Raw genomic sequence first — 27,340 nt, 5'->3', positions numbered from 1 at the left:
AGGCCTTTAACTGATGAGGGATAAGTACCGTGGTTTTTAAAAAGATGCTCATTTCCCAGACGAAACCACCCTCCCAGGTCCCTCGGCCCTTTACACACATTCCAACCCGGGGAACACACACCCCGACCAACAACAGGCTCCTTTCTTGCCCCTGATTCTCGTCGGCTCCTCGGCATCAGTCCCTCTAAACGCCCTCGTTAACACATACTCCGGGCCACACATGCACGCATATTACCAACTCCCCATACCCAGTGCCAGACAGGAAACACATTTGGAGGATTTTAAACAATTTTAAAATGTGCCTTCAAATTTTACAACTTGCTTTACTTGCCGGAGGGAGGAACCAAGCCCCTTGTATAAATATCACCCCAAACAGGCCTGCTCTGCAACCCACCCAGCTCGGAGGTCGGGGGGTGGCGGGGGGGAATCTTGATTTTTCAGTGTGAGGCTCAGGACGGGTTGGGGGGAAGGGTTGTTTGTTTTGATTTTTTTTTTTTTTTTTTTTTCCATTTCATCTGTGTCTTCTGTGGTCACTGGCTTTTTCAGTCATGTTTATTTTATAGGCGCTCCCGGTAGCTGGTGAGAGAGAAGGAGCACCAGCCACACAGGCAGCCCAGGACAAAACCACTCATCAGGCTCCGGGCGGACCTATGAGGAAACAGCTCAAGGATATAGTTTCCTGCCATGAATCAGACAGTTCCTAGAATGAGGGTGGCCAGAAGGGGGGGCAAAGGAAAGGACCTCGTAGCAGGGACGGGGCACTGAGAGAGTCCCGGCTGAGATGGACCCCTCTCAGTGCCCCAGCTCCTTTACCACAGGGGCCCTCAGGAAGTCACCCCAGCTGCCCCAACCACTGTCCCCCTCACTGGTTCACAAACTGGAGTCTCCAGTTCACCTTTTTTGGTATTGGTGGTGGTTTTTTGGCTGCTGCATGCCAAAATATCTTTTTGGCAAATCTTTTTTTTAGGGCCGCACTCACAGCATACGGAAGCTCCCAGGCTAGGGGTCTAATCGGAGCTACAGCTGCCAGCCTACACCACAGCCACAGCAACTCGGGATCCCCAACCCACTGATTGAGGCCAGAGACTGAACCCGCATCTTCATGGATTCTAGTGGGATTCGTTTCTGCTGCACCCCAACAGGAACTCCCAGAGTACAGCATCCTGACGTGGGATCTCAATTCCCAGACCAGGGATTGAACCCCCAGCAGTGAAAGCACCAAGTCCTAGCCACTAGACCACCAGGGAACTCTCTGATTTTTTTTTTTGTTTTTTTTTTTTGTCTTTTTTTCCTAGGGTCGCACCCGCAGCATATGGACATTCCCAGGCTAAGGGTCAGTCGGAGCTACAGCTGCCGGCCTACACCACAGCCACAGCAACATGGGATCCGAGCCAAGTCTGCAACCTACACCAAAGATCACAGCAAAGCTGGATCCTTAACCCACTGAGTGAGGCCAGGGATCGAACCCGCAAGCTTGTGGTTCCTAGTCGGATTCATTAACCACTGAGCCACGACGGTTACCCCCTGTTTGTTGTATTTTTACCTACCTTTAGAGCAGTATAATTTGCACACGATAATATTCACACCTGATGATAGGATGGGGATGACTTTAAGTATACAGGCGGACTTTCCACAAATGTAAGTCACCCCTGTAATCACCACCCCAATCAAGATAAAGAACATCCCCATCCCCCAGGAGACTTCCTTCCTGCCGCCTTCCGGTCAGTGCGCCCATCCCCCGGCATCCCAGACAACCCCATAGATGAGCGGTACCTGTTCTAAAGCCAATTAATCTTTTCTAGCGGGGCATTGTCGCCGGCTGGTTGATGTCAGGCCCTGTCTCCCTCCTAACCCCCTGCCCTTCTCCCATCCTATAGAGTATCCAGGGGCATCTCAAGACATGCTGGGATTTTATCTTTTTCTTTTTTGGAAGGAGAAAGAGGATTGAGCTCTGTTGCCGCAGGAGCCTGGAAGAGACGGAGGGAGGCTAGGTGGAGGGAGGAGGCCTTGGGTGTGTCCTTGGCCCCATAGAGGGTGGGGGCAGAAGCCAGATAATTGGCTTTGATAAGGGCCTTGGGGCCTCAGGGCTGATTCTGGGCCTTTGGTGACTGAAAGCAGCCTCGGCTTGGCTTGCATGGGGTCCGGCTCCGCCTGGTGCTGGGGACTGGCCCCTGTGTCCTTACCAGCATCCTTGGCTGCCCTCGCCTGGGGCAAGGCCTGTCTCTTGGCCGAAGCTTTCTGCTGAGGGACTTGGCTGGGCTGCTGTGACAGGAGGGGCTGTGACAGGTCACTCACTGAGAGCCTTGTGTGTACACTGGGGTTGGAGATCACCAAGCAGGCAGGAGGGAGCATCTCACAGGAGTTCCCTTGCCAGAGGGGCTGAGGGAGCTCCCAAGCGGCTCAGTGGCAAAGCCTTCCTTCTCAGAGAGGACTAGAGATCCCAGGACTGGTTGGTGACCACGCAAACCTAACCTCATCCCAGCCCCGGGAAAGCCTGTCGGGCCTCATAGATAAAAGCAGCTTCGAATGAAAACGGAAGAGCTGACCCACCAAACCGTATCATGTGGAAATGCCAGCGGCCTTTCCCAGGGACCGTCCCCACCTCCACCCGGACAGAAGTGACACAAGAGAGGGAGAGGCCTGCCATCCCACTCCCACCAGCAGAAAACCACGGCACCCAGCCAAACAGCTGCATCCCTCAGCGTGCACAGATGCAAAGATGAGCCCACGTGAAACGCCCCGTGGGGACCATCGGCACTATTTGAGGGGCCTGGAGGTCCTCTGTCAGCAGGTAGGAGCCAGCGCTAGTTGTATTGGAAATCATTACTGTCACTGTGAGCCCTCGGCAATAAAAATCATAATAATTACCATCATAATAGCTAATCCCGAGGTCTCTGCATATGCCAGACGGGCCAGCTAAGTACTTTACATACATTATCTCATTTAATCCTCTTGGAGATCCTCTGGGTGGGCCCTGGTATTATCGTCTTCATTGCATAATGAGGAAACTGAAGCTCGGGATAGGATTTGCCTAGGGTCACAACCTACTAAGTGATAGAGCTGAGGGGGTTTTTTTGTTTGTTTTTTAGTTTTTGTTTTGTCTTTTTTAGGGCCACACCCGAGGCATGTGGAAGTTCCCAGGCTAGGGGTCAAATCAGAGCTGTAACAGCCCGGCTACACCACGGTCATAGCAATTCGGGATCAGAGTCATGTTTGCGACCCACACCACAGCTCATGGCAATGCCTGAGCCTTAACCCACTGAGCAAGGCCAGGAATTGTACCTGCATTGGCCTGGATACTGGTCAGTTTCTGAACCCACTGAGCCACCACAAGAACTCCCAGAAAAAGGATTTATTGGAAGGAAATTCAGTCATTTCCACAATGAACCTACTGCTGAAAAAGGCTGGCAACCTGCCTTGGGAGATGAGCAGGGATCGAGGGACATGGGGCAGCCAGAACTTCAGCCAGGATCACAGGAAGCATCTAGGGAGAAATGATTCGAAACTCCCCACATGGCCGAGCCCTTCCTTTGCAGTAAGAGCCCTGGGTGGAAGCACCTGACTCACTGAGCTCTGGCAGTAAGGTCTGAGAGAGCAAGGATTTTTATCTGGAGGCTTTCACAGCCCTGCCTCCCACCTGGGCTCCAGATGCTCTGCTAACAACCGAAACAGCTGCTGTAGCCTGGAGAGATCATGGGCACAATAGTCTTGCATCTCTCCGGGCCCACCGTGGCCTGCCCTAGCTGCCCCTCTCTAGAAGCAGCTGGAGAGTATGGCGCGGTGGTTAAATCAGAACCCTCGAGCCAGATTGTCCTGTTTCAGATTCCCACTTCATTGCTTGCCCGCTGTGTGACCTCGGGGAAGTTAGGAACTTCTCTGTGCTTTCAGTTTGCTCATCTGTAAAATGAGGATGCTAATTCTCCCCATCTCTTACAGTGATTAAGAAGGCCAAGTGCCTTAATGTACGCAAAGTGCTTTGACGGAGCCTGGAATGGAGAACACATTCTCTGAGTGCGAGCTGATGTTATTATTCCCAGGGCAACCTGCCCACGATCCACTCTCAGGTCTCCAAAGCGCCCCTCTCTCTCTGCCTTCCCTCAGCCAGTGGTTTCCCAATGAACTACAACCTCCTTGTCCCTGACACCTTGCTGCCCCAGCTCAATCTGGAATGTCCTTAGCCCATTTAAAAGCAGTTTCCCAGATTTCCCACTGTGCTGCAGCAGGTCGCTGCTGAGGTGTGGGTTTGATCCCTGGGCCGGTGCAGTGGGGTTGAGGAGCCAGCCTTGGAGTTCCCATCGTGGATCAGTGGTTAACGAATCCGACTAGGAACCATGAGGTTGCAGGTTCGATCCCTGGCCTCACTCAGTGGGTTAAGGATCTCACATTGCCCTGAGCTATGGTGTAGGCTGCAGATGTGGCTTGGATCCCGTGTTGATGTGGCTCTGGTATAGGCCAGCGGCTACGGCTCCGATTAGACCCCTGGCCTGGGAACCTCCATATGCTGTATGTTCAGCCGTATAAAAAAAGAAAACAAACAAAAAGAGGGAGAGTGAAGAGGGTGAGGATGAGGACTAGATGGAGACATGGGGGCAGCAAGGAAGCTGCAGGGGGACAGGTCCTCTCCCCATCACCTTCCTGTGGCCCCCGCAGGTCTGGGGAGAAAGGCCTGCACTGTCCCTCTAGGCAAGGGCCCATGCCCACCACCCCTACCTGGGGAACTCTCAGAAAGAGTTCCCCCAGGGAGTTCCCTGGTGGCCTAGCTGTTAAGTAAGGATTCGGCGTTGTCACTGCTGTGGCTCTGGTTCAATAGCCCAGGCCCGGGAAGTTCCAAAAGCCAGGGGTGCAGCCAAAAAAGAAGAATTTCTCCCATTTATTTCTGCCCTCACTGAACCTCAGAGCACTTGGCTGCCGTGTCCCTAGGGCATTTATCAAGTACTACCTGGCAAAACAAATATTTGTGTTCCTAAGGCTCCTCCTCCCACACCTTCCCCGTATCCTGAAGGCCCCCCCTCCTCCCTGAACTGAGTAGGAGCACATTTACACCCAGTCAGTACAGGAGGTCAGGCCCATGAAAACAGAAGACCTGGAGTTCCCGTCATGGCACAGCGGAAACAAATCCGACTAGGAACCATGAGGTTGCGGGTTCAATCTCTGGTCTTGCTCAGTGGTTTAAGGATCCGGTGTTGCCGTGAGCTGTGGTGTAGGTCGCAGACGCAGCACGGATCCCGCGTTGCTGTGGCTGTGGTGTAGGCCGGCGGCTGCAGCTCCAATTGGACCCCTGGCCTGGGAACCTCCGTATGCCGTGGGTGCAGCCCTAAAAAGCAAAAAAAAAAAAAAAAAAAAAAAAAAGGAAAAAAAAGAGAAGCCCTTACTGACAGTCCCCCCATCCCACCCTGCCCCCTCGGCCCCTCAGAGCTGGTATTTCATTTGATCTGTATAATTCCAGGAAGAAAGCAGTCTGGCCCTCACCTTACAGATGAAAACAATGGAGGCTCAATGAGGTTAAAGGCCTTGCCCACGTTTCCACAGCCAGGACTCAAGCTCTCCAGGCTCGCTCTCCTGCTCACAGGTTTGCTTGTTTGCCCTTCCCTTCAGCGCCTAATAAACAAACAAACTGACCTCAAAAACTGTTTGGTGAAGTGGAAAGTAAGCCATTATCTGGACATCTACTGCCTGCAGGGACAGGCCAGGCGGGTGAGCCTCAGCGCTGGAAGACTGCAGCTCAGGAGCTGGACCCACCAACTCCCTCGGGTCTCTTCTCTCCCACCTCCCACCCCCGTGGTCCCCCCCGCCACCAAGGGCTCTGATGAGGGAAGGAACAGGGCCTTCTCCTCCCTGCCTTTCCCTCCTCTGTACATACTCCCTCCAGCTGCCCACAGCAAACCCAGCACTTTGCGGCCAGGTCTTTTTTTCCTTCTTTTTTTTTTTTTTTTTTTTTGTCTTTTTTAGGGCCATGCCCGAGGCACATGCAGGTTCCCAGGCTAGGGGTCTAATTGGAGCTGTAGCTGCTGGCCACAGCCACAGCTATGCCAGATCTGAGCCACATCTGCGACCTACACCACAGCTCATGGCAACACTGGATCCTTAACCCAATGATTGAGGCCGGGGATGGAACCTGCAACCTCATGGTTCCTGGTCGGATTCGTTTCTGCTGCACCATGATGGGAACTCCCAGATCTTTCCTCTATACCCAGGACAGTAGGGCAGTGAACTGTGAAAGGAATACAGCAGTGTGGACCCAAGCCCCCGTGAGGCTATCCATCTGAGCCCTGATTACCGTCATCTTTCGGAGCCTCAGTTTCCCCACCTATTCAGTAGGGGAACAATTCCCACCTTAGCCCACCTCAAAATGTGTAGGAGTCTATAAAGATGAAATAGTACGTGATAAAATATACAGCTGAAAATACTGGAAGATCGTAAAATGTTATACAAATGTAAGGGATTCCGAGCTGGCCATAACATGGGCATTAAACTGTAACCTTTCAAAGATATTTACCATAAAAAATTCCAGAGCCACGGGGAAAGAATTGTCAAGTGTGCTGGCTCCTGAGATTTAACATCTTTGGGTGATGTTTTTTTTTACTTCATTTGCGCTGCTCCAAGTTTTCTGCATTGACCATGTTTTCCTTCTGTAATTAGAAGAAAATTCTTTGTGTTTTGTTTGTTTGTTTTCAATTTGTTTTTTTAAGGGCCCCACCCAAGGCATATGAAAGTTCCCAGGGTAAGGGTTGAATTGAAGCTGTAGCCACTGGTCTACACTGCAGCCACTGCAAGAACAACACCAGATCCAAGCCGAATCTGCAACCTACACCACAGCTCACAGCAACACCGGATCCTTTAACCCACTGAGCGAGGCCAGGGATCAAACCCGAGTCCTCATGGTGCTAGTCAGGTTCATTACCGCTGAGCCACAGTGGGAACTCCAGAAAAAATTATGCAAAAGTAATGCTTCTGAAATCCTGCTTTTACACTGTTATAGTGAAAGATTCTAGGGGTGAGGGTACAGTGTGACAGGGTAGTAGAAAAGAGGTTTATCAGCTGCACTGAAGAGTAAATGTTGGGGATCCCATTGCGGCTCAGTGGTAATGAATCCAACTGAGCATCCATGAGGACTCGAGTTTGATCCCCAGTCTCACTCAGTGGGTTAAGGATCCGGCGTTGCTGTGAGCTGTGGTGTAGTTGCAGATGCGGCTCAGATCCTGGTGTTGCTGTGGCTGCAGTGTAGGCCAGCAGCTGCAGCTCTGATTTGACCCCTAGTAAAAAAAAAAAAAAAAGAATAAATATCTTTCTGCCCAGCAGCCGTAGCTCCGATTCAACCCCTAGCCTGGGAACTTCCCTATGCTGCAGGCACAGCCCTAAAAAGCAAAAAATAAAAATTAAAAAAAAAAATCAGGAGTTCCCGTCGTGGCGCAGTGGTTAACGAATCCGACTAGGAACCATGAGGTTGCGGGTTCGGTCCCTGCCCTTGCTCAGTGGGTTAACGATCCGGCGTTGCCGTGAGCTGTGGTGTAGGTTGCAGACGCAGCTCGGATCCTACGTTGCTGTGCCTCTGGCGTAGGCCGGTGGCTACAGCTCCGATTAGACCCCTAGCCTGGGAACCTCCATATGCTGCGGGAGCGGCCCAAGAAATAGCAACAACAAGAACAACAACAACAAAAGACAAAAAAAAAAAAAAAAAAAAAAAAAATCACAGGGAAGGGATTCCTGGCCCCCACCCCCAACTGCCCCCCTCCTTGGACACCTCCCCTGGCCCCTCAGATACAACATGTCTACACAGCACTGTTCAGGGCTAACCCCTGCTCCTAGGCTAACAAGGCTTGTTTTGCTTTGGGGGACAGAGCAGATCCCATTTGGGGGAGGAGGCCCCTGCCCCAGCCCTTCAGAACAGTATTCTCCTGCACAGTTGCTGGTGCAGCCGTGGACACCGGGTCAATTCTGCCCCCTGAGAGTAGGCTGTCTAGGAAGATGCTGGGGAAGATTTTCTTACAGATAAAAAGAGACCCTTGGGAGGAAAAGCTCTTTTTTTTTTTTTTTTTTTTTTTGTCTTTTTGCCATTTCTAGGGCCGCAACCTCATGGTTCCTAGTCGGATGCGTTAACCACTGTGCCACGATGGGAACTCCAGGAAAAGCCTTCTTGTTCCCACCCCTTCTTCTGTGGCTTCTGCACCTTGAAGGTAGCTCTTATACAGTCAGCCAGCCATCTTGTAACCAGAGGCATGGGTACAGAGCAGAAAGTCAGAGTGTAGTGGGTCTCCAACAGTGTTGAGCTGCTGTCCCAAGTCCAGAGGGCTTTGTTTTCGGGAAAACATAAAACCCCTTGTTTAAATCACTAGTATTTTGGAGTTCCCGTCATGGCTCAGTGGTTAACAAATCCAATAGGAACCATGAGGTTGCAGGTTTGATCCCTGGCCTTGCTCAGTGGGTTAAGGATCTGGTGTTGCCATGAGCTGTAATGTAGGTCACAGATGTGGCTCAGATCTGGCGTTGCTGTGGCTCTGGTGTAGGCCAGCAGCTACAGCTCTGATTTGACCCCTAGCCTGGGAAACTTCACATGCCGTGGATGTGGCCCTCAAAAGACAAAAAGACCAAAAAAAAAAAAAAAAAAATCACTGGTAGTTGGATAGTCTGTTATTTGCAGCCCAAATCACTCCTAACTGATACAATGTCCAGAAGTGTCTTCTTCATTTATCCTCCCCGATCTGCTCCTCATCTCTTTTTCCTGGCTGTAAGGGGCACTCCTGCCCACCGAGCCATCCCAGACTGCTCCGTGCCTCCTGCCCATGGCTCAGCCCTCATCCAGCTCTGTCTAATCTGTCCTCTGCTCTCTGCACTCTACGGCTCCTCAGCTTCAGACCCTCCTCACGCCCACGGGAACTCCCACAGCTCCGGCCTAACTAGCCCCCCTACCTCTGAACTCCCTCTTCTGCCCATATTTTGCTACCAACAGTGACTTTTTCAAAATACAAATCTGAGAGTCCCCTGGTGGCTCAGCGGGTTAAGGATCTGGCATTGTCACTGTTGTGGTGGGGGTTCAATCCCTGGCCTGAGAACTTCTGCATGACACAGGTGTGGCCAAAAAATAATAAAATACAATGCAACTCTGATTTTATGTCCTATGTAAGCATCTTGGGGCTACAGACTTTTTTTCTTTTTTTTTTTTTTGCTTTTTAGGGCCGCACCTGCAGCATATGGAGGTTCCCAGTCTAAGGGCTGAATCAGAGCTGCAGCTGCTGACCACAACCACAGCCACAACCACAGCCACATGGGATCCAAGCTGAGTCTGCGACCTACACCACAGCTCATGGCAATGCTGGATCCTTAACTTGGGGCTACAGAATAATGCTCCAAACCCCAAGCATGGCATTCAAGGTCCTTGGCAGCATGACCTCCCAGCCACCTTCTGTTCTCGCTTCTTGCCACTCCCCCAGACCCATTCGGTAATTTTAGCTACACCAGAATATTCACTGCACAAACTCTAACACTTCTTTGTTCCCTCATCCCTGAATGCGAATGCCTCCTTATCCTCCAAAACCCATTTCATATATCCCCTCCTCCGTCAGCCACGCTGGCAGAGACTCAAAGGCAGGCAGAGGGAAAAACATATATATCCTGTCCTCTGTGACGCCCTCCCGACCCCAAATAACCATCCCTGCCACTGTGAGCCACAGCCTGTTGTTCCACATATACCTCTATGATAATTCTTATCCCATATTCTAAGTATATATTTGCCAGCAGATTAGATTCCTTTAGGGCAAGGATATATTTCAGAGTCCCCAGCACCTCCCAGTATAGTTTCTGACAGAAGCAATTTGTTACTTTTGGTGGAAGAGGCAGCATTACAAAACACCTTCTGGTGCTTTCAGGAAAGAAATCAGGGACCCATCCTCCTTAGCACCACCCCTCCCATCTCCCTCCCACTCCCCATCCTGCCCAAACTCCTTTTCCCTGCAGTGGACTCCCAGGGGGAGAATGCCACCTTCTTCCACAGAGTTTGACTCCCTTATGAGTTGGATGTGGGGGAGGGACAGATCTATTAGGTTCTGGCTCTCAGTTAAGAGAACGGAGTGCAGTTCCCGTTGTGGCTCAGTGGTAAAGAAGCCAACTAGGAACATGAGGATATGAGGATGTGGGTTTGATCCCTGGCCTCGCTCAGTGGGTTATGGATCCACTGAGCTGTGAGCTGTGGTTTAGGTCACAGAGGCGGCTCCAATCTGGCATTGCTGTGGTTGCGGTGTAGGCTGGCAGCTGTAGCTGCAATTCATCCCCTAGCCTGGAAACTTCCATATGCTGTAAGTGCAGCCCTAAAAAGACAGAGAAAAAAAAAAGAGAGAGAGAGAGAGAGAACTGAACTAGTAATTAAAAGAATTAAGCTTTGATTTGGCACTATCAAAAGCATTTTTCCATATCTGTGAACTTCTCCAAAATCTAGAAAAGCATATGCCCAGATTTCATCTCAAATGTTAAGCTCTGGAGTTCCTGTTGGGCGCAGCAGAAACGAATCGAACTAGGAACCATGAGGTTGCAGGTTTGATTCCTAGCCTCGCTCAGTGGGTTAAGGATCTGGGGTTGCCATGAGCTGTGGTGTGGTGCAGATGGGACTTGGATCTGATGTTGCTGTGGCTGTGGTGTGGGCCAGCAGCCTGGCCTGATTGGACCCCTAGCCTAGGAACCCCCATATGCCATGGATGCAGCCCTCAAAGAAATAAAAAATAAAATAAAATGTTAAAACTCTAAGAGCAGGGCCCTGTTGTTTCCACTAAGCCCACCAGCCCCAATCCAGAGCCCAGTCCAGAGAGGATGCTCTATAAATACTTGTGTTTTTTTTTTTTTATTTGGTTTGGTTTGGGTTTTTTTTTTTTTTTTGCCTTTTCTGGGGCCGCTCCCACGGCATATGGAGGTTCCCAGGTTAGGGGTCTAATCGGAGCTGTAGCTGCCAGCCTACACCACAGCTACAGCAACATAGGATCCAAGCCGAGTCTGCAAACTACACCACAGCTCATGGCAATGCCGGATCCTTAACACACTGAGCAAGGCCAGGGATCGAACCCGTAACCTCATGGTTCCTAGTTGGATTCGTTAACCACTGAGCCACAACGGGAACTCCGCTCTATAAATACTTGTTGAATGAAAGTTATTTGTAAGTTCTAGGAACCAATCACTTCACCTACTCAGCAGCTGAGGAGTGCCTGAGAGCCTTCGTGGATGTGTTTATTTATTTCTACCCTGCCTCATTACAACAGCAAATTCTGAAACACCCACTGAATGAAACATTATGCTGTGGTTAAAAATATTGTTTACAAAGAGTTTATGCATGAAAACATCTTCTGTTGTAAAGTTAAAGGGGAAAAAAGAATTACACAATAGAAATGAGTCATATTTAACACAATGTCTAAAAGCAAGCAAACCAAACCTCACAAACAAAAGCCTGGCAGGGAAGGGTTGAAGATGTTAACAGTAGCTGGTGGTTCCCTTTTATTCTCCTATCGTCCTTTTCAACTTTTGAAAAATATACACACATTACTAATAAAGTGGGAGACATACACTTTATTTTCCAAAATGACATTGAGGGAGTGGAGCAGCGGCTGCTCCAAGTGCAGGATCTCCTCCCCTGCACCCTGCCTCACCCCACTGCCCAGTGATGCCCTTAGGGGCTAGGCCAGGTTAGCTGGGCCCCAGGGCCGTGTGGTTCTGGCCTTCTCCACCCCAAACCACAGGGCTCTCAGCAAGGGAGTAGCAACAAAGCAGCTGTGCCTATTCCAGGCTGGAAATGGTACCTCCAGGTCAGCAGTGCCCCACAGGTGGACAGCACCCCCTCTAGAGGCCCAGCCTCCCCAGGGCACTCAGAGAGTTAATCCGGTCCCTGAGGAATTCCCAGAAAGGACTCAATGTGGGAATTTCCCAGACAGGCAGGCAGACAGACAGACACCTCAGACAGCTCCCGCCACTGAGCACAGATGTTTGCCTGAGGGTGGCGGTGCTGAGAGCCAACACAGGCGCACGACTTTGTGATGAGAGGGAGCCCAAAGCAAGAACCAAGACAAGACCCGCCAGGGCAGGCTAGGTGCTGGGGTGGGGGAAGGGATAGGGCTGAGTTGGTCTGCGGGTCTGAGTCTCAGAGTAGTGGTCCCTTCGGAGGTCTCTCTGTTTGGATGGCAGAGTGCCTGCAACGCTCCTCCTGGTCCACCAGGCGTCGCAGTGGCCCCCGTAGCGTCCGGACGGCAAGATCGAGCTGTGGGTCTGCAGCGCAAGCTCTTCCCCTGAGCAAATGTGTTGTATAAATGGTGTCTTATCTACTTCCCCTACTGGTCTGAGGACTAACCAAGGGCAGAGGTTTTATCCTAGACGCACTCTTACCCTCGGTGCCCATCACAACAGCTGGCATCTAGAGGTGCCCCATTAGGTCTGACGAACGACCTCCAAACGCACAAATACAGGAACAGGAGAAGCGTGATGAGCTCCAAGCCTCGAGAGGGAATGTTGGGGACAGCGCCAAGCCAGAGAAAGGGCTCCGCGTCCTGTTCGTGCCCAGAATTTCCCCCCACCTCTTCTCCACCCGTTTTGCTCCAGCCCTAGACACAGGCGGGGCGGGAACGGACGTGGCCCCGCCGGGCTGGGCCGAGCGAGCCCGAACCTGCCCGGCCCAGCGGCGCAGCCCAGGGACCCCACACGTTCCCGCCCAGCAATCCCAGCGGTCAGAGAAACCCGGTAATGTGCCCCCAACTGTCCCCTCCGGGGGCAATCCTGGGCGACCCTCTCTGAAGAGCCACCGTCACCACTTCCCTCTCTAACCCCTCTGCCGTTTTCAGAGCAGCACTTCCTGCAGAACTAACACTGAGCAGTATTTTCACTCACTCTACCAAGATTTCTTGACTACCTACTGTGTGCTAGGTGCTGTGCCAGGCGCTGGCAATACAGTAGTGAACAAGCAAAAATCCCTGCCCTCGTGGAACTTCGGTCTATGGGACAAGAGCAGGGGCGGGGTAATCCCACCGGGGACACGTGGGAGGCTGACACCCAGGTGAGCAAAATGCGCGTGAGGCGCTGCCCTGGGCCTGGTCGGCGGGTAGACTTCGACCCCGGCGGGAGGGGCGGGCTGCACCTGGGGTAAACGTGGGGCCGGGCACGTCGCCTGGGGCAGGTGCGCGCGAGGGGGTGGGGTAGGGTCCGTGCGCAAAGCCTGGCCGAGACCCGGACACGAGGTCACAGGGCCAAGTACCTAGTCTGCGCTAGGTAAATATTTATCCTACGCGCGGCAGGACGGGCCGAGTCTGGCCTCTAGCCGCTTGCGCCCCACGCGGGGTGGGGCCAGCTCGGGCCCTCCCCCCGCTCCAGGCTCCTCCCCGGCGGGGGTCACCGCGGGACTTGCCGCAGCGTCCCGGCCCGAGTAATTACAGGGAGCTGTAGCCAGGCCTGGCCGTAAAAGAGGAGGATGAAACAGCCTGGGAACCAGGGAAGCTGGGCCCAAGCCTTCGGGGCCCCTGGGTCTGCGGCTTCCCACGTTGCGCAGCCGCGTGAAAAGGCTGGCCAAGGGTGCGCACAGAGTCGCAAAACCAACTCTGGGCGCGCATGCACACAGCCCCACAATCACACACATGAACCACCAAACGCACGCAGGCACACAACAGTCGGCCCTCCAGCTCCACACACACACACACACACACACACACACACACGAGCCTAATCAAACACCTGCCCGCCCTCTCCACTCTGAGAGCTGGGAGGCAGACACCCACCCGCCAGCCCTGCTCCAGACGGCAGCAGATCCCGGCGGGGAGAGGAGCCCCGAGAGGCGAATTCCAGAGGGTTTGTTTACACGGCGCGGGGGAGGGGGCGAGCTGGGTACCGGGGCCTGACTGACTGGGAGACCCAGACGCCCAGCCTGGGACGCTGCACAACAACACCCATTGCCTGTCCCCAGCCCCCGGCCCCCAGATACAGCTCGCCTGTGCACGCTTCCCCTCCCCTTCACGCGCTGTTCACAAACATTAGCATACGTACGTCAAAGTTTCACACGCTTCCCCACACGCCGCTGTGATACTACTCACAAATGCTTTCACACTTGCGCGCCATCACACGTATTTACACATGCCAGATGCACATGTGTAGTTACAGTTTGTCACTCTTCAGGCCCAGATTCTCACAGTCCATATTTCAAAGCCTGTTCGCAGGGGTACACAACGTGTGTTGGCATACACACACACACACACACACACAGATCATTAGTGCTCTTTGGCCCTTTAGAAACAAGAGCGAACCCTCTCGCAGGCCCAGGATCCCGAATGTCCCTCCCTCTCACAGGCACTGATGGACAGAGGCGCCCTTAGCCCTGGCCGCACATGTTACACACACTTGATCACACACAGGGTCGCACTTTATTCCCGGCATCTAGGCGATGACACAATCTCCCGAACAAAGACAACATTGACAAACCCAACAAAAACAAACAGCCGCGTGTGTGGGGAGGGGCAGCCGATCGCAGAGTCCGGGAAGGGGGTTGGGGTAGGAGAAGAGTGTGGGAACGCGGGCGCCCGAGCTTGGGTGTGCAAGGCTCAGGAAAGATGCGGGACCTATCAACCGCCTCGCACCCCGCAAGATCCGCACGCAGCGCCGCCGGGGAGGTCCGGCCCCCGCGTGCTCCAAGACCCACATGTGGAGTCCGCTCCCTTCTCCCGCACGCGACTGCGCCCGGGACACTGACCCACCAACCCGCACAGGCCCACAAAGCTGCACAGGGACCCACGAGTGAGCAAACACACAGCGCTGAGTAGATTTGTCGGGCCGAGGTGCGCGCTCCCCTCGGCTTCCCCCCGCCCTCCCCTCCTCCACCTCCCCCCTGCCCTCCCCTCCTCCACCTCCCCCCTGCCCTCCCCTCCTCCACCTCCCCCCTGCCCTCCCCTCCTCCACCTCCCCAGCCCCCAGGCCCCAGGGCGGCCGCACGCCGGGCGGGGCGGGGCGGGGCGGGGCGGGGCGGGGGCGGGGCGGGGTGTCGGGCGGCGCCGGCCCAAAAGGCGGAGTCGCGAGGCGTAGGGGCCAGAGCTGTGAGCACGGTGCTGAGTGAGCCGCCTCGAAAGCCAGCGGGAACCTAGACCCCGAGGAGCCCCCTCGTCCCCGGCCGGCCTGGCCAGGCCCCGCGCTATGGAGTTCCTCTGGGCCCCTCTCTTGGGTCTGTGCTGCAGTCTGGCCGCTGCTGACCGCCACACCGTCTTCTGGAACAGTTCAAACCCCAAGTAAGCCCGAGTCTCCGGCCGACAGCCTGGGCGCCCGGTTGGCACTGCTCCCCGTGTCCAGGTTAACTGTCCCAGCCACCCCCTAACCTGAGTCTTTGGGGGGGGCGGTGACCGGCGGCGGGAGGGATCCCGTGGATTTCCTTCTCCCCCGTAACTGGCAGTACCCCACCCCCAGGCGGGACCCTGCCCGCGTCGGCTTGCACAGGCACGGTTTCTGCGCTTCTTTCCTTCCCTCTGGCACCCCTGTTACTCCGAAGTGAGGGACCCACGCTGAGCAGTTCCTGCCTCCAGCAGGGGCCACTCTCCCTGGCCGCCAGAGCTCTTGTTCTAGGCCCTTCCACGGTGAAAGCCCCTGTGCCTCTCCTTGGGTGTCACTTGGCCATCTGCCTACACTGACAGGTCTCGACATTAGGAGTAGGCAGAATGCTCACTGTAATCCTGCGAGGACCCTTCAGCAGGGACCTGGGTGCAGGTATTAAGTGTTCATTCTGTATTTAAAGTGTCCCTGGAAAGACCCCACCACCAGCACCACCAAGGGCCCTTTGGGTGGCACAAGTGAGGTACATGCTCTGTGTGCGTAGGCTTTGGGGAGTCACCTGCTTCTGAGATTCAGGTAGTAAAACTGGAGAGAATAGGGGAGCGAGGTCATGGGAAAGGTTCCAAAGGCCGGGAAGGGGGTTAAAGGGTTACGAAGGGCTTTGGGCAGGAAGGAGTTAATTTCTCCTGGGCAGGTTTAGGGCTGTGAGGCAAATGGTACTGGGAGGAAGAAGCTCCATCGGACCCTTTGTTCTTTGTTCTTGAGTTTTCTGAAGTTATGGGAACAATATTTGCGGGGAAAACAGGCCAGCGGGAACCTAGACCCCGAGGAGCCCCCTCGTCCCCGGCCGGCCTGGCCAGGCCCCGCGCTATGGAGTTCCTCTGGGCCCCTCTCTTGGGTCTGTGCTGCAGTCTGGCCGCTGCTGACCGCCACACCGTCTTTTGGAACAGTTCAAACCCCAAGTAAGCCCGAGTCTCCGGCCGACAGCCTGGGCGCCCGGTTGGCACTGCTCCCCGTGTCCAGGTTAACTGTCCCAGCCACCCCCTAACCTGAGTCTTTGGGGGGGGCGGTGACCGGCGGCGGGAGGGATCCCGTGGATTTCCTTCTCCCCCGTAACTGGCAGTACCCCACCCCCAGGCGGGACCCTGCCCGCGTCGGCTTGCACAGGCACGGTTTCTGCGCTTCTTTCCTTCCCTCTGGCACCCCTGTTACTCCGAAGTGAGGGACCCACGCTGAGCAGTTCCTGCCTCCAGCAGGGGCCACTCTCCCTGGCCGCCAGAGCTCTTGTTCTAGGCCCTTCCACGGTGAAAGCCCCTGTGCCTCTCCTTGGGTGTCACTTGGCCATCTGCCTACACTGACAGGTCTCGACATTAGGAGTAGGCAGAATGCTCACTGTAATCCTGCGAGGACCCTTCAGCAGGGACCTGGGTGCAGGTATTAAGTGTTCATTCTGTATTTAAAGTGTCCCTGGAAAGACCCCACCACCAGCACCACCAAGGGCCCTTTGGGTGGCACAAGTGAGGTACATGCTCTGTGTGCGTAGGCTTTGGGGAGTCACCTGCTTCTGAGATTCAGGTAGTAAAACTGGAGAGAATAGGGGAGCGAGGTCATGGGAAAGGTTCCAAAGGCCGGGAAGGGGGTTAAAGGGTTACGAAGGGCTTTGGGCAGGAAGGAGTTAATTTCTCCTGGGCAGGTTTAGGGCTGTGAGGCAAATGGTACTGGGAGGAAGAAGCTCCATCGGACCCTTTGTTCTTTGTTCTTGAGTTTTCTGAAGTTATGGGAACAATATTTGCGGGGAAAACAGGAGCAGGGGGCAGGGTGGAGGAGGGAGAGGAGGGCTGGGCACCTGGGGTCCCAGGAAAACCTCTGCACTCCGCCTGGCCACCCCCCAGCCCTGGCAGGCCCCCACTCCCCTTGAGAAATAGATCGTGCCAGTTTCCTGTGACCCTGGGGCAGCATTGCCTGGTCAGGGGTCTGTCATCCATGGTTTGTTGTTCAGGGAGGGAACAGCCAGCTGCCCACCCCAGAGGCCAAAGCTCTTTGGCCCATCGGGCCACCCGACAGGGCAGTGCCATCAGCCCCCCCCCCACTTTTTCTGTCTATTCTTTGCTTCTTTGACCCAATCTTGTCCTGGAGGGAGAGACCAAAGTCCCTGTTTATGCCCATGCCAGGTGTTGGCTGAAGGAGGAGGAGGGGACAGGAAGCCGTGAGTAGGGAGGGGGGGACTCTGGCCTTTTCCGTTCCCAAGCTCCCAGGTTTCCTCTCTTTCAGGAAAGAGCCTCTTCCTTGGAGGCCCAGCCCCCCTCCTCATTCCAAGGGCCGTTNCCTTCCCCCCCCCCCCCGCCCCTTTCCCAGATAGAGAGCAAGAGTCAAAGGAGCACTACATGGAGCAGATTGTACCCCCAGGAGGGGGGTGATGGGTGCCCCCACCCAGGACAGCTTCTGCCTTGTCCATCTGGCCACACACACACACTCTGTCTCTCATGCTACCATACCTAGGACTAAAGGGGAGCCAGCCCAGAGTGGAGTCCACAGGCAGCCAAGCCAGATCCAGCTTGAGGGCAAAGATGAGGTGGCAACGAGCTGGGCAGGTGTGAGGCTGGCCTGGGTGACTCAGAGCAGAGGGCATCAGCTCTGGGATCTCCAGGCCCCAGGCAGGGGGCAGCGTGGGAAGAAGGGCAGTGCCACTGCGAGCTGGGAACTGGCCTCCTTGGTGCTAGAGGGGCAGGTACCCCACCCATTCAGACCGGCCAGTTCCCTTTGCCCAGAGGACAGTGCCCAGGACTAGGCCCTGGGCCATTGCAGGGTCCTGGGAGCTGGCCGCATTGGACGAGGTAAATTTTCACAAGTTCTCACGAAACGCTGGGGCGGGTGGCAGAGGTGGATGAGGAGTGAGTCAGTGCCCGTCACGGGAATGGAGGAAAGACGCCAGGCCCAGAGCTGAAATACCTGTTCTGAAATGGCTTCTATGTTTATCTCTCCAGAGAGGAATTTTAAAAGCCTCTCTCTGCTCCTCTCTCTCTCTCTCCCTCTTCTCTCTCTCTCTCTCTCTTCCCCAGGGTGGGGGAGGGGCCTGGGTAAGCCTAGCTGGAGCACTGGCATGCTCCTGCAAGGCCAGGCCTCTTAAGTGTCATGCTGACTGGCCCTTGGGTGCCCACCTCAGAGGCCTCTTGGCCTAACCCCTGCCCGTCCCCCGCCCCCCATGCCCCGGGGCTTTGGCTTGAAGCAAGTTGGCAGCCAGCTCTGCTGAGTCTCTAGCTGGCAGTGCTTTGGGGGAATTCAGAGAAGCTGACCAGCTCAGGAGAGGGAGGTGGGGAGGCACTTTCCCCCTCTTAGGACCCCACCCAGACTGGAGCCAGGTGTCTGGAGCTGGCCAGGGGGAGGGGCTGGTGGGCAGTCAGGCTGGAGCCTGTGGAGCCTGGGGGGGAGTGGGCTGGGGGAGGGGAGCTGGCTGCACCTTGGGAAGGAAGGAGAGGAGAGGCCGTCTCAGATCTGAGAACTCCAGCATTTCTGGAGCTCCAGCATTTCTTGGGAAGTGAAAGTATGGCTTTTTGGAGCTAAAGTCACAGGGCTGTTTGGGGCAGGGTGCGCTGAGCACCGATTTCAACAGCTAGAAGGGGAGACTGAAGGGGTCTGAATGAATTGATGAAAGTGATTTAACTTTAAGTGACTGAGCATTATCTGTGGGTGTGGATGATACTGGGTGTTGGGGGGGGAGTGAAGCTGAACATCGTGATAGACCCTGTTGGGACGGGGGAGTGAGAGGTGTAAGAGCAGCGAAAACCTAGATTGTTGAGCACCAGATACCAGCTCGGGGAAGAGAAAGGGTTACATGCGTCTTGATTCTAGAATGGGCGTGTTGGGTCTCAGATTGAGGTCTCAGAGCATTTAAAGGAGCAATTGGTAGAATAAATGTGGGGAAATATTTATGGGTAGAAGAGCGAGCTGAGGAAATATTTAGAAGCTCATCCTTGGGTAAATATCAGGGAAGTTATAGGAAGTGCTTTGGTACCTAAAAGATACTAAATGGATGCTATTCAGAGGATTAGTGGCAGACAGTGATGGTGGGGGGATCTTAGGAGACGGTGGAAAGATATTTAAGAGATCGAGATCAGTAAATATTGGGAGTTGAGATTTTTAAAGTCTTTGTGGGGGGGGGCAGGGTCCAGTATGAAATGGGAGGGGTCATGTAAACATCTGGAAGCTCAAGGCTCTGGCCTGGCTTCTGAGGGACCACCTGCTTCCTCCCGCTCTTCACATGCCCAGGTTTCGGAATGAGGACTACACTGTCCATGTGCGGCTGAATGACTACCTGGACATCATCTGTCCTCATTACGAGGATGACTCTGTGGCAGAGGCTGCCATGGAGCGGTACACACTATACCTGGTGGAGCGTGAGCAGTACCAGCTGTGCCAACCCCAATCCAAGGACCAGGTCCGCTGGCAGTGCAACCAGCCCAACGCCAGACATGGCCCGGAGAAGCTGTCTGAGAAGTTCCAGCGCTTCACACCTTTTACCCTGGGCAAGGAGTTCAAAGAGGGACACAGTTACTACTACATCTGTGAGTGCCTGGGAGTGTGCCCACAGGTGCACGTACTGGGGGGGGCGCAGCTGGCATGATGCACCTGCTTCAGTCCATGCTGAGCAGGGAGTCCAGCGGGAGAGAGTCCTAAATTCTGCTCTCAATCATTGTCATTACAAACGTGGAGTGAGCTGCTGCTGTGTCCTGGGCACCCCGCTTGGCGCTCAAGGCACAGAGATAAATAAAACACTACAGGGTCCCTGTCCTCCAGGAAGCTGGAAAGTGACACACACAGATTAATAGACCATTAGAACAGGGCGATCTGGTAGACAGGAGCACGGGGACCCTGAGAAAATGACCTGGTACCTGCCAGACAAGGGGGGGCTCAGAGAAGGCTTCCAGGGGAGGATGGCCCAAGAGCAGAGGAGTTGGCCGGATGTGGGCACATGTGCGAGAGAACATGACATCTTCAGGGACCTCTATGTGGTCCAGCCTGACTGGAGCAGGAGGGACACTTGGAAGTGGGGAGATAGGGGCTTGGAGAGAGAGACAGGGTAGGTCCTGGGGGCCTAAGAAGTGCTGAGGAGTCTGGACTTTATCCCGAGCGCAGTGGAGAGTCACTGGTGGATTTTATAAGTTGGACGATAAGCTTTGTGTAGAGAGGATCCAGGCCTAAGTGGGGCTTAGGCAGGATGAGGACCAAGTGGCCTGCAGCCCCCCTGCCCCAGATTCAGGCTGGGAGGAGTGGAGGATGGCCTGTAGGGAGGAGACAGTGTCTCTCCTCTTTCTATCACCACTTCTAAAGCCAGGGGTTATTCCCAAAAATTGGAGCTTGGACTGAACTTGGGGCAGAATGAGGGCAAAAATTAAGGAACGCAAGATTTCAAAGATGAGGGGAAGAGAGGGATTCAAAGGAGCAGGGACCAAGAGAGCAGCGCCAGAGACACGTGTGCCTCTATTTCCTTCCAGCAGAGTTGCGTTCCTTAACAGTTTCTGAATTTAATTTGTAGCCAAACCCATCCACCACCAGGAAGACCAGTGCTTGAAGCTGAAAGTGACTGTCAGCGGCAAAATCAGTGAGTGTCAGGGCCCAATGGGTCTCCTTCCTCCTTCTCTGTCCTAGGCCTGGTCTAGTGATCTGGAATCCCACCGCCCAGCCCACCCAGCACTCCCGCCCTCCTTGGTGCATGACCTAACCTAAGCCCACCCTTGTCTTTCAGCCCACAGTCCTCAGGCCCATGCCAATCCACAGGAGAAAAGACTTCCAGCAGGTAGGTGGCTGGGGCCCCAAAGTGGGGGTCTGCTTGAAGAGGCTGGTACAGGAGGTGGCTCCTCGTTGGGCTGAGGGCCAGTACCTGAGGTGGGGCCACTCATGTTGGGGGCCTTTGCCCTTTCACTCTGCAGATGACCCGGAGGTGCAGGTTCTACATAGCATCGGTCACAGTGCTGCCCCCCGCCTCTCCCCACTTGCTTGGGCTGTGCTGCTCCTGCCATTCCTGCTGCTCCAGACCTCGTGAAGGCAGAGGCCACATCTGGCGTAAAGAGAACTATTACTGAGGCTCCTCCCAGAGCCTCAGTCCCTGGGAAGCACTCCCACGACATGCATAAGCTGCCACCCAGAGGAGGTGCCATCCCCACATCCACCTGAGGGACAGACAGTCCTTTCCCCTCCCTTCCTGCCCATAAGCCAAAGAGACAAGCTCTGTGAACATGGCTCACGAAGGGCACTGTGGGAACCGAGCTGGAAGGGGCTTGGGGTCACATGGATGGACTCCGAGCTTGGCAAAGATGCCCCTCCCAGAGAGAGCCACGATGGCCAGATGAACTGACTGAAGGAAAAACAAGACGGAACCCAACATAAGTGTCCGTGAGGATGTGGATTAGATCTCTGGCCTCGCTCAGGGGGTTAAGGATCCGGCGTGGCTGCAAGCTGTGGTGTAGGTCACAAATGCGGCTCGGATCCAGTAGTGCTGTGGCTGAGCCAAGGACAGGAGAAGCAGCATGCTTGGGCTAACCCAGCATCTCTCCCAGGACTGTCCTCTGTGGCGCTGTCACAGAGAGGTTTGTAGCCAGGCACTGCATCCTCTCCCATCCTGGGGCAGCATTTCCCAGAGCTGTGCCAGCAGGGGGGCTGTGCCAACCTGGTCTTAAGGTGTATCTGTAAGGGCAGGGCCCACACACACACAGTCTGTGCCTAGACTAAAGCCTGAGGGGCAGGGCCCACATGTACAGAATCTGCATATGAACTTTCTGTGTCTGTGCTGATTTCTACAACTGGAACTTTTTTATACTGTGTTCTTTGTCTCAAAATAAAGTGATGTGTTTGGTTTTTCAGACTTGCTTTTTTGCCCCTCCATCCTGATTTAAGTCCCTGCTATTTGCTAGGCTCTGTGTTATACCAGTAGGAACTGGGTTTGAATTTGCTCCTCACTCACCCAAAAGGGTGAGGTGTTTCCTCCCCTGAGGGTTGTCCAGGACAGGAGTGCTCCCCACGAGAATGTCTCAGGCCCTAGCCTGCTCCCCACTCTGGAAGTTCTTTCTGTCCAACCTCTGCCCCACTCCCACCCTCTCCGCGCTGGGCTTTGGCATACTGTTCAGGTACTCATTCTGCAGGGTGAGTCAGAGCAGCCGCTCAGGGGAACGCCAGCTGAGGCATGTGGCCCGCCCCACAGCCCCGCCAGCGGAGGCTGCCGTGTGTGGGAGGCTGGGAGGGAAAGTTCCCAGCAGCAAGTCGGTTGGACTAGGGGGTCAGTGATACACGCTTGGCCAGTGGGTTGGCCAAGTCACGGAAAGTTGGCAGTGTGGCTGAAGGGGGAGGGCAGCTCACAAAGACTCGGTGATTCCTGGCAATCCCTGTTATTTAGGGAAAAGACCGGAAAGAGGCTTCAGCAAATGAGGAAAAAAATCTCCCAAGCTCTGGGCAACTGAAATTCCGAGCCGGGGCTCTGCCTGGGGAGCGTGTCGAAGTCTGCCTAGCAAGCTGCTGTTTTGGAGTTCTACCACGTAGGCTTTCGGGCCTGTGGGAAAGAGTTGAGGCTGGGGGGCTAGGGATCCAGGGGGTCAGCAGAGAGTGTGGAGCGGTTGGTCCCGGGGACAAATACGCCAAACCTTAGGAAGGAGACCGGCGGGAAAAGAGAGCAACTTGAACCCCCGCAAACCCACGAGCCGACAGCCAGGCGGGTGGGGGCGGGACGGGCGCTCGGAGGGGCGGGGCCTGAGTTCCTGCTTGACGTCCTAGGGGTGGGCCGGGTTCCGGTTTAATTTCCGGGGGGGACGGCCGAGGGCGCAGGGGCGGGGCCGGGGGCGCGGAGGGGCGGGGCTCCGGCGTCGCGGGCTCAGGATCCCGCAAGCTGGTGTCCAGCGCAGAGCGCGAGATCCGGCTCGGGGAGGGATGGAGGCGGGCGGATTGGCGGACTCGCTCCTTTCCGGAGCTTGCGTGCTCTTCACCCTCGGCATGTTCTCCACCGGCCTGTGAGAAGCGTGGACGGGCTGGGCTGGGGCAGGACCAGGAAATCGGGAGAGGAGAAACAGGGGACAGAGACGTGGCGGCAGCCTCAGGCTGCATCCGGAACCTAGAGTCAAAGTGGAATCGGGTCGAGGGGGCCGGGGGACAGGGGCGAGGCCAGTCACTTAACCTGAGGGAGAAGGCCAGGATGCTGAGGGCGGGACCCGGGGGGGGGGGGGCGGCGTCTGCAGTTGTCCGGGGAAAATGACAGGCATCGGGGATCTTGACGCCCCGGCAGCCTGGTTCTCCCGTTCCACCTCTCCCCCCTACCTTTCGGGGCCCCGTTACAGCTCGGACCTCAAGCACATGCGGATGACCCGGAGCGTGGACAGTGTCCAGTTCCTGCCCTTTCTCACCACGGATGCCAAGTGAGAGGGGCGATGCCTGCGTCGGGAAAGGCTTCTGAGGGAGGTTGGGGAGGGGTAAGGAGGAATGTGGAGGAGGCCCCTCGGGTCCCCCGCCCACCCTCCACCCTGCGGACGAATGTCCCTCCCCTCCACCCTGCAGCAATCTGGGCTGGCTGAGTTATGGGGCCTTGAAGGGAAACGGGACGCTAATCGTCGTCAATGCTGTGGGTGCTGTGCTTCAGACCCTGTATATCTTGGTGTATCTGCACTACTGCCATCGGAAGGTAGAGGCCCTTCATCTCTGCTGCACGCCCTGCCTTGCCTTACTGGCAAGGCAAACACTGCTTCCTAGAAGACTGTAACAGGTTGGCACTGCCACCTTTTCCTGGAAGACCCCTCCAGCCTTGCAGTCCTCCTTCCTCCATGAGGCTAGCCTTCTGGGATGCACATATGGTCCCCCATTCTGGCAAGGCCAATAGCTCTGCCTAGCCTGATAGTGCCTTGCTGCCCAACAGAGTGAAAGGGATTTTTTTTGTCTCCATGTTTCCTTCAGAGCCAAGGCCAGTGGCTGAGAGTGAGATGATTAGCTCTGCTTCCTCATTCACACAAGCATTAAACTCCTACTCTGTGTAGCAAGCTCACCAAACCAAACAACAAAAAAGATATACTTTTCCCTCCCCTAGACACCTTCAGTATGGTGGGGGGATCAGATATGTGCTACAGTCACTGGTAGGAAAGAGGCTGTGACATGTGCAATACAGGAGGCTTAGACAATGGGTGGCTCCCTCACTGGAGCATGGGAGAGGGCAGGATGAATTAATTCCAGCAGCAGTGTCAGAAAGGGCTCCAGGCACCTCCAGAGGTAAGGCTACTCTCTCCTCTGCAGGGTGCTGTGCTCCTTCAGACTGCAACCCTGCTGGTGGTCCTTGTCCTGGGTTTTGGCTACTTTTGTCTCCTGGTGCCTGACCTTGAGACCCGGCTGCAGCAGCTGGGCCTCTTCTGCAGTATCTTCACCATCAGTATGTACCTCTCACCACTAGCGGACTTGGTGAGTGGGGATGTGCAGGGAGGTAGGGGCGATAAGGGTCAGGCTCCCCTAGTCAGAGACTTACACTCCAGAGGAAGGGAAGTCAGATCCTGGAAGGACACAGGGCAGTAGAGTTGAGTGAGTAGGAGGCAGGAGGGAAAGGATGGGTAACAGAAGATTAGAGATGTTTGACCTTTTTCCTGAGTAAATTCTTAGGCAAGGTGAGCGCCTGGCTAGGAGTGCCTTTCATCCTTTCCCACAGGCCAAAGTCATTCAGACTAAATCAACCCAGCGCCTCTCCTTTTCACTCACCATTGCCACCCTCCTCACCTCTGCCTCCTGGACCCTCTATGGGTTTCGAATAGAAGATCCCTACATTGTGGTAAGCAGCACAGGGACGGGGTGACAGGTGTACAAGGTGGAAAATCGGCCTCTCTCCTCAAAGCAGCCCTTGTGATTTCAGGTGCCCAACCTTCCAGGAATCCTCACCAGCCTCATTCGCCTCTGGCTTTTCTGGAAGTACCCTCCAGGAGCAAGACAGGAACTATCAGCTTCTGCAAACCTGAGGGAGTTCATCTGACTGCTGGGCACCTTAATGCCAACCTGTGGCCAAAGACACCTGCTTGTTTCAGCTGTTCCTGTTGATCGCTCCACAGATGCAGTGGGTTTTGGTAAAGGAAAAGGGACAGCTTTGAAAATTCAGGGACTAAAGAAAGAGCTTTACTTAGAAGACTGGAACTGGGAGATGAATCACTTTTTGTTTTGTTTTCCCCCAAGATTTCATTTTTTAATTTTGGAGGTGGGGATGAAATCTTTAGAATGTGCCTTAAAATAAATTGTTCCCTACCCCTGCCCATCAAGGCTCATTCTCTCTTCAGGGATACTCAACCAGCCTGGTTTGGTAAAGGTTAGAGGTGCAATGTCCCCGCCACGTTTGCTCTTGGGCTGGTAGGGTTGGCTCAGAAAAGGTTATCTGAAAGAAGCAAGAGGTTGGAAAGACCTAGGAAGGCCTTAAAAACAACAGGGCTTGGGGACTCTGGTGGTGCAACAGGTTACGGATCTGGAATTGTCACAACTGTGGCTTGGGTCGCTGCTGTGCATGGGTTCAGTCCCTGGCCCGGGAACTTTCACATGCCACCAGCATGGCCAAAAAAAGAAAAGAAAAAAAGGAACAGAGCTTGAATTTATGAAGAATGGAAATAAGCCTTCAAGAAATACTTCCTGGAGTTCCCTTTATGGCTCAGCAGAAACGATTCTGACTAGTATCCACGAGGATGCAGGTTCAATTCCTGGTGGGTTAAGGATTGGGCGTTGCTGTGAGCTGTGGTGTTGTTCGTAGACATGGCTCGGATCTGGCGTGGCTGTGGTATAGGCCAGCAGCTACAGCTCTGATTTGACCCCTAGCCTGGGAACCTCCATATGCCTCACGTGCGGCCCTAAAAACACAAAAACAAAGAGAAGGATTTCCTAATAGGGCTAAAAGAACCAGGAAAGTGAAATGGCTTTTCCATTTGAGAGATTTTGAGACGAGGTCTTTGTTTCCTTTGGAGCAAAAATGAGGAAGCCCAGCAGAATGCAAAGACAAAGGCTGGGAAAACCACAGGAAGGTGGCTCTTCTACCTCTTACCCCTTAACAGCTGGTATACAGAACCCCCAATTCCCACCATCCACACTCAAACCAAACAAAGTTAGAAAATAAACTGGCTCTTTAATGGGAGAATGAGAGAGCAGGCTGTCCAGGCGGGAATTCGGTTAGGGTGTCAGAAGCGCATCCCCCTGCGGGCCAAGTCGGCTCGGGCCTCCTGGATCTGGCTCTGCAGCTCACGGGCGGCGTCCTCGCAATCGTGAAAAGTGGCCACGCGATAGCCCACAGTGCCCAGGGCATAGCAGCCAGCAGACACCAGCAAGTAGGCGGGCAGTGGCCACAGCACCTCCCGGCAAGACGAGGGCAGCTCCAGGCCAAGGGCTCCCATGGTCAGGGCCGCCCAGGTGGAGCCTAGAAGCGCCAGTCCCCACAGCCACTGCGCTAATTTCGTCATGGTCACTGAGGGGAAGAGGAGGCAAAGCTCGAGATCCCTGCCACCCCGCTACCCGCTCTTCATCTGAGACCCAGTCCCTGTCCTTCTCCCTCACCCACCCTGAATAGCACCTAACCTCAGAGTCGCTCCCCCGTCCTGCCATTGCTCTTGCGCTCCCGACTCCTCCATCCACCTACACTTACCTCGCTGCCCCACGTCTCCCCTGTTCCGCGCGGGTCTGACGTCAGCGTCGGGAATCCTCCAAGGCTCGCGTTTCCGCCGCTGTGCCTTTTGGGAGTTGTAGTCGGCGAGCAGCGCCTGGCGAGCTCGGGGCTGCGGTCTTGACGTAGGCTGAACTCAGTCGGCTCCGCACCTGTAGCCACGGCCTGGATCTGGGGAGCCTTCGGAGCTGCTTCTCTCCCTCGGGATCCCGCTCCACTACTGGCGTGAGGCTTGTGGACAACCCGAGGATGCCTTAGGCCTTGCAACAAGGTGGGGATGTAATATTGTTCCTCTTAAACTCACTTCTGCACAAAAATCCCATTCATTCATTCGTTTATTCTTTTATTCGTTCATTCACTTGAATATATTTTTTAATTTGTTTATTAGAGTATAGTTGATTTACAACGTGCTGTCAACTTCTGCTGTAAAGCAAA

General features: G+C 54.7%; 3 protein-coding genes and 2 long non-coding RNA genes across 7 annotated transcripts; 3 read left to right on the top strand and 2 right to left on the bottom strand.

Annotated features, from left to right (window-relative positions):
* Positions 5,394-14,602, bottom strand: LOC102158536. Its single transcript, XR_002343426.1, has 3 exons — positions 13,999-14,602; positions 6,497-6,629; positions 5,394-5,598 (listed from the first exon to the last, which is right to left on the bottom strand). It is a non-coding gene; the product is annotated as an uncharacterized LOC102158536 (long non-coding RNA).
* LOC106510138 lies at positions 11,515-14,679 on the top strand. The gene is made up of 3 exons (XR_001308360.2): positions 11,515-12,705; positions 12,889-13,018; positions 14,594-14,679. It is a non-coding gene; the product is annotated as an uncharacterized LOC106510138 (long non-coding RNA).
* EFNA1 (ephrin A1) lies at positions 15,136-22,121 on the top strand. Of its 2 annotated transcripts, none has more exon segments than NM_001123110.1 (5): positions 15,136-15,227; positions 19,531-19,826; positions 20,798-20,863; positions 21,008-21,058; positions 21,192-21,304. In NM_001123110.1, coding segments are annotated over 5 exon segments (618 nt in total).
* On the top strand, positions 23,092-25,521 carry SLC50A1 (solute carrier family 50 member 1). Its single transcript, XM_003125719.3, is given in 7 exon segments — positions 23,092-23,258; positions 23,583-23,660; positions 23,800-23,923; positions 24,526-24,687; positions 24,929-25,048; positions 25,130-25,192; positions 25,194-25,521. Coding segments are annotated over 7 exon segments (666 nt in total). The 5' UTR covers positions 23,092-23,178; the 3' UTR covers positions 25,233-25,521.
* On the bottom strand, positions 26,355-27,010 carry DPM3 (dolichyl-phosphate mannosyltransferase subunit 3). 2 transcript variants are annotated; one of them, XM_001929283.5, is made up of 2 exons: positions 26,888-27,010; positions 26,355-26,710 (listed from the first exon to the last, which is right to left on the bottom strand). In XM_001929283.5, exon 2 carries the CDS (start codon positions 26,703-26,705, stop codon positions 26,427-26,429), a length of 279 nt encoding a protein of 92 aa, XP_001929318.1. In that variant the 5' UTR covers positions 26,706-26,710; positions 26,888-27,010; the 3' UTR covers positions 26,355-26,426. The 2 variants fall into 2 exon arrangements, with proteins under 2 accessions (XP_001929318.1, XP_005663384.1); XM_005663327.2 differs by having other exon boundaries at positions 26,821-26,913.

Source organism: Sus scrofa, chromosome 4 (assembly GCF_000003025.6).
Source record: "Sus scrofa isolate TJ Tabasco breed Duroc chromosome 4, Sscrofa11.1, whole genome shotgun sequence".
Taxonomy (NCBI): Eukaryota; Metazoa; Chordata; class Mammalia; order Artiodactyla; family Suidae; genus Sus; species Sus scrofa.
Note: the sequence above shows the minus strand (reverse complement) of the source record. Positions and strands in the feature narration are given on the sequence as shown.

Coding starts and splice junctions, on each gene's coding strand:
- EFNA1 (XM_021088465.1), top strand. CDS start 16,135: ATGGAGTTCCTCTGGGCCCCTCTCTTGGGTCTGTGCTGCAGTCTGGCC. Junction 19,827..20,797: donor ACACAGTTACTACTACATCT/GTGAGTGCCTGG, acceptor TTTAATTTGTAG/CCAAACCCATCCACCACCAG. Junction 20,864..21,007: donor GACTGTCAGCGGCAAAATCA/GTGAGTGTCAGG, acceptor CTTGTCTTTCAG/CCCACAGTCCTCAGGCCCAT.
- DPM3 (XM_001929283.5), bottom strand. CDS start 26,705: ATGACGAAATTAGCGCAGTGGCTGTGGGGACTGGCGCTTCTAGGCTCC.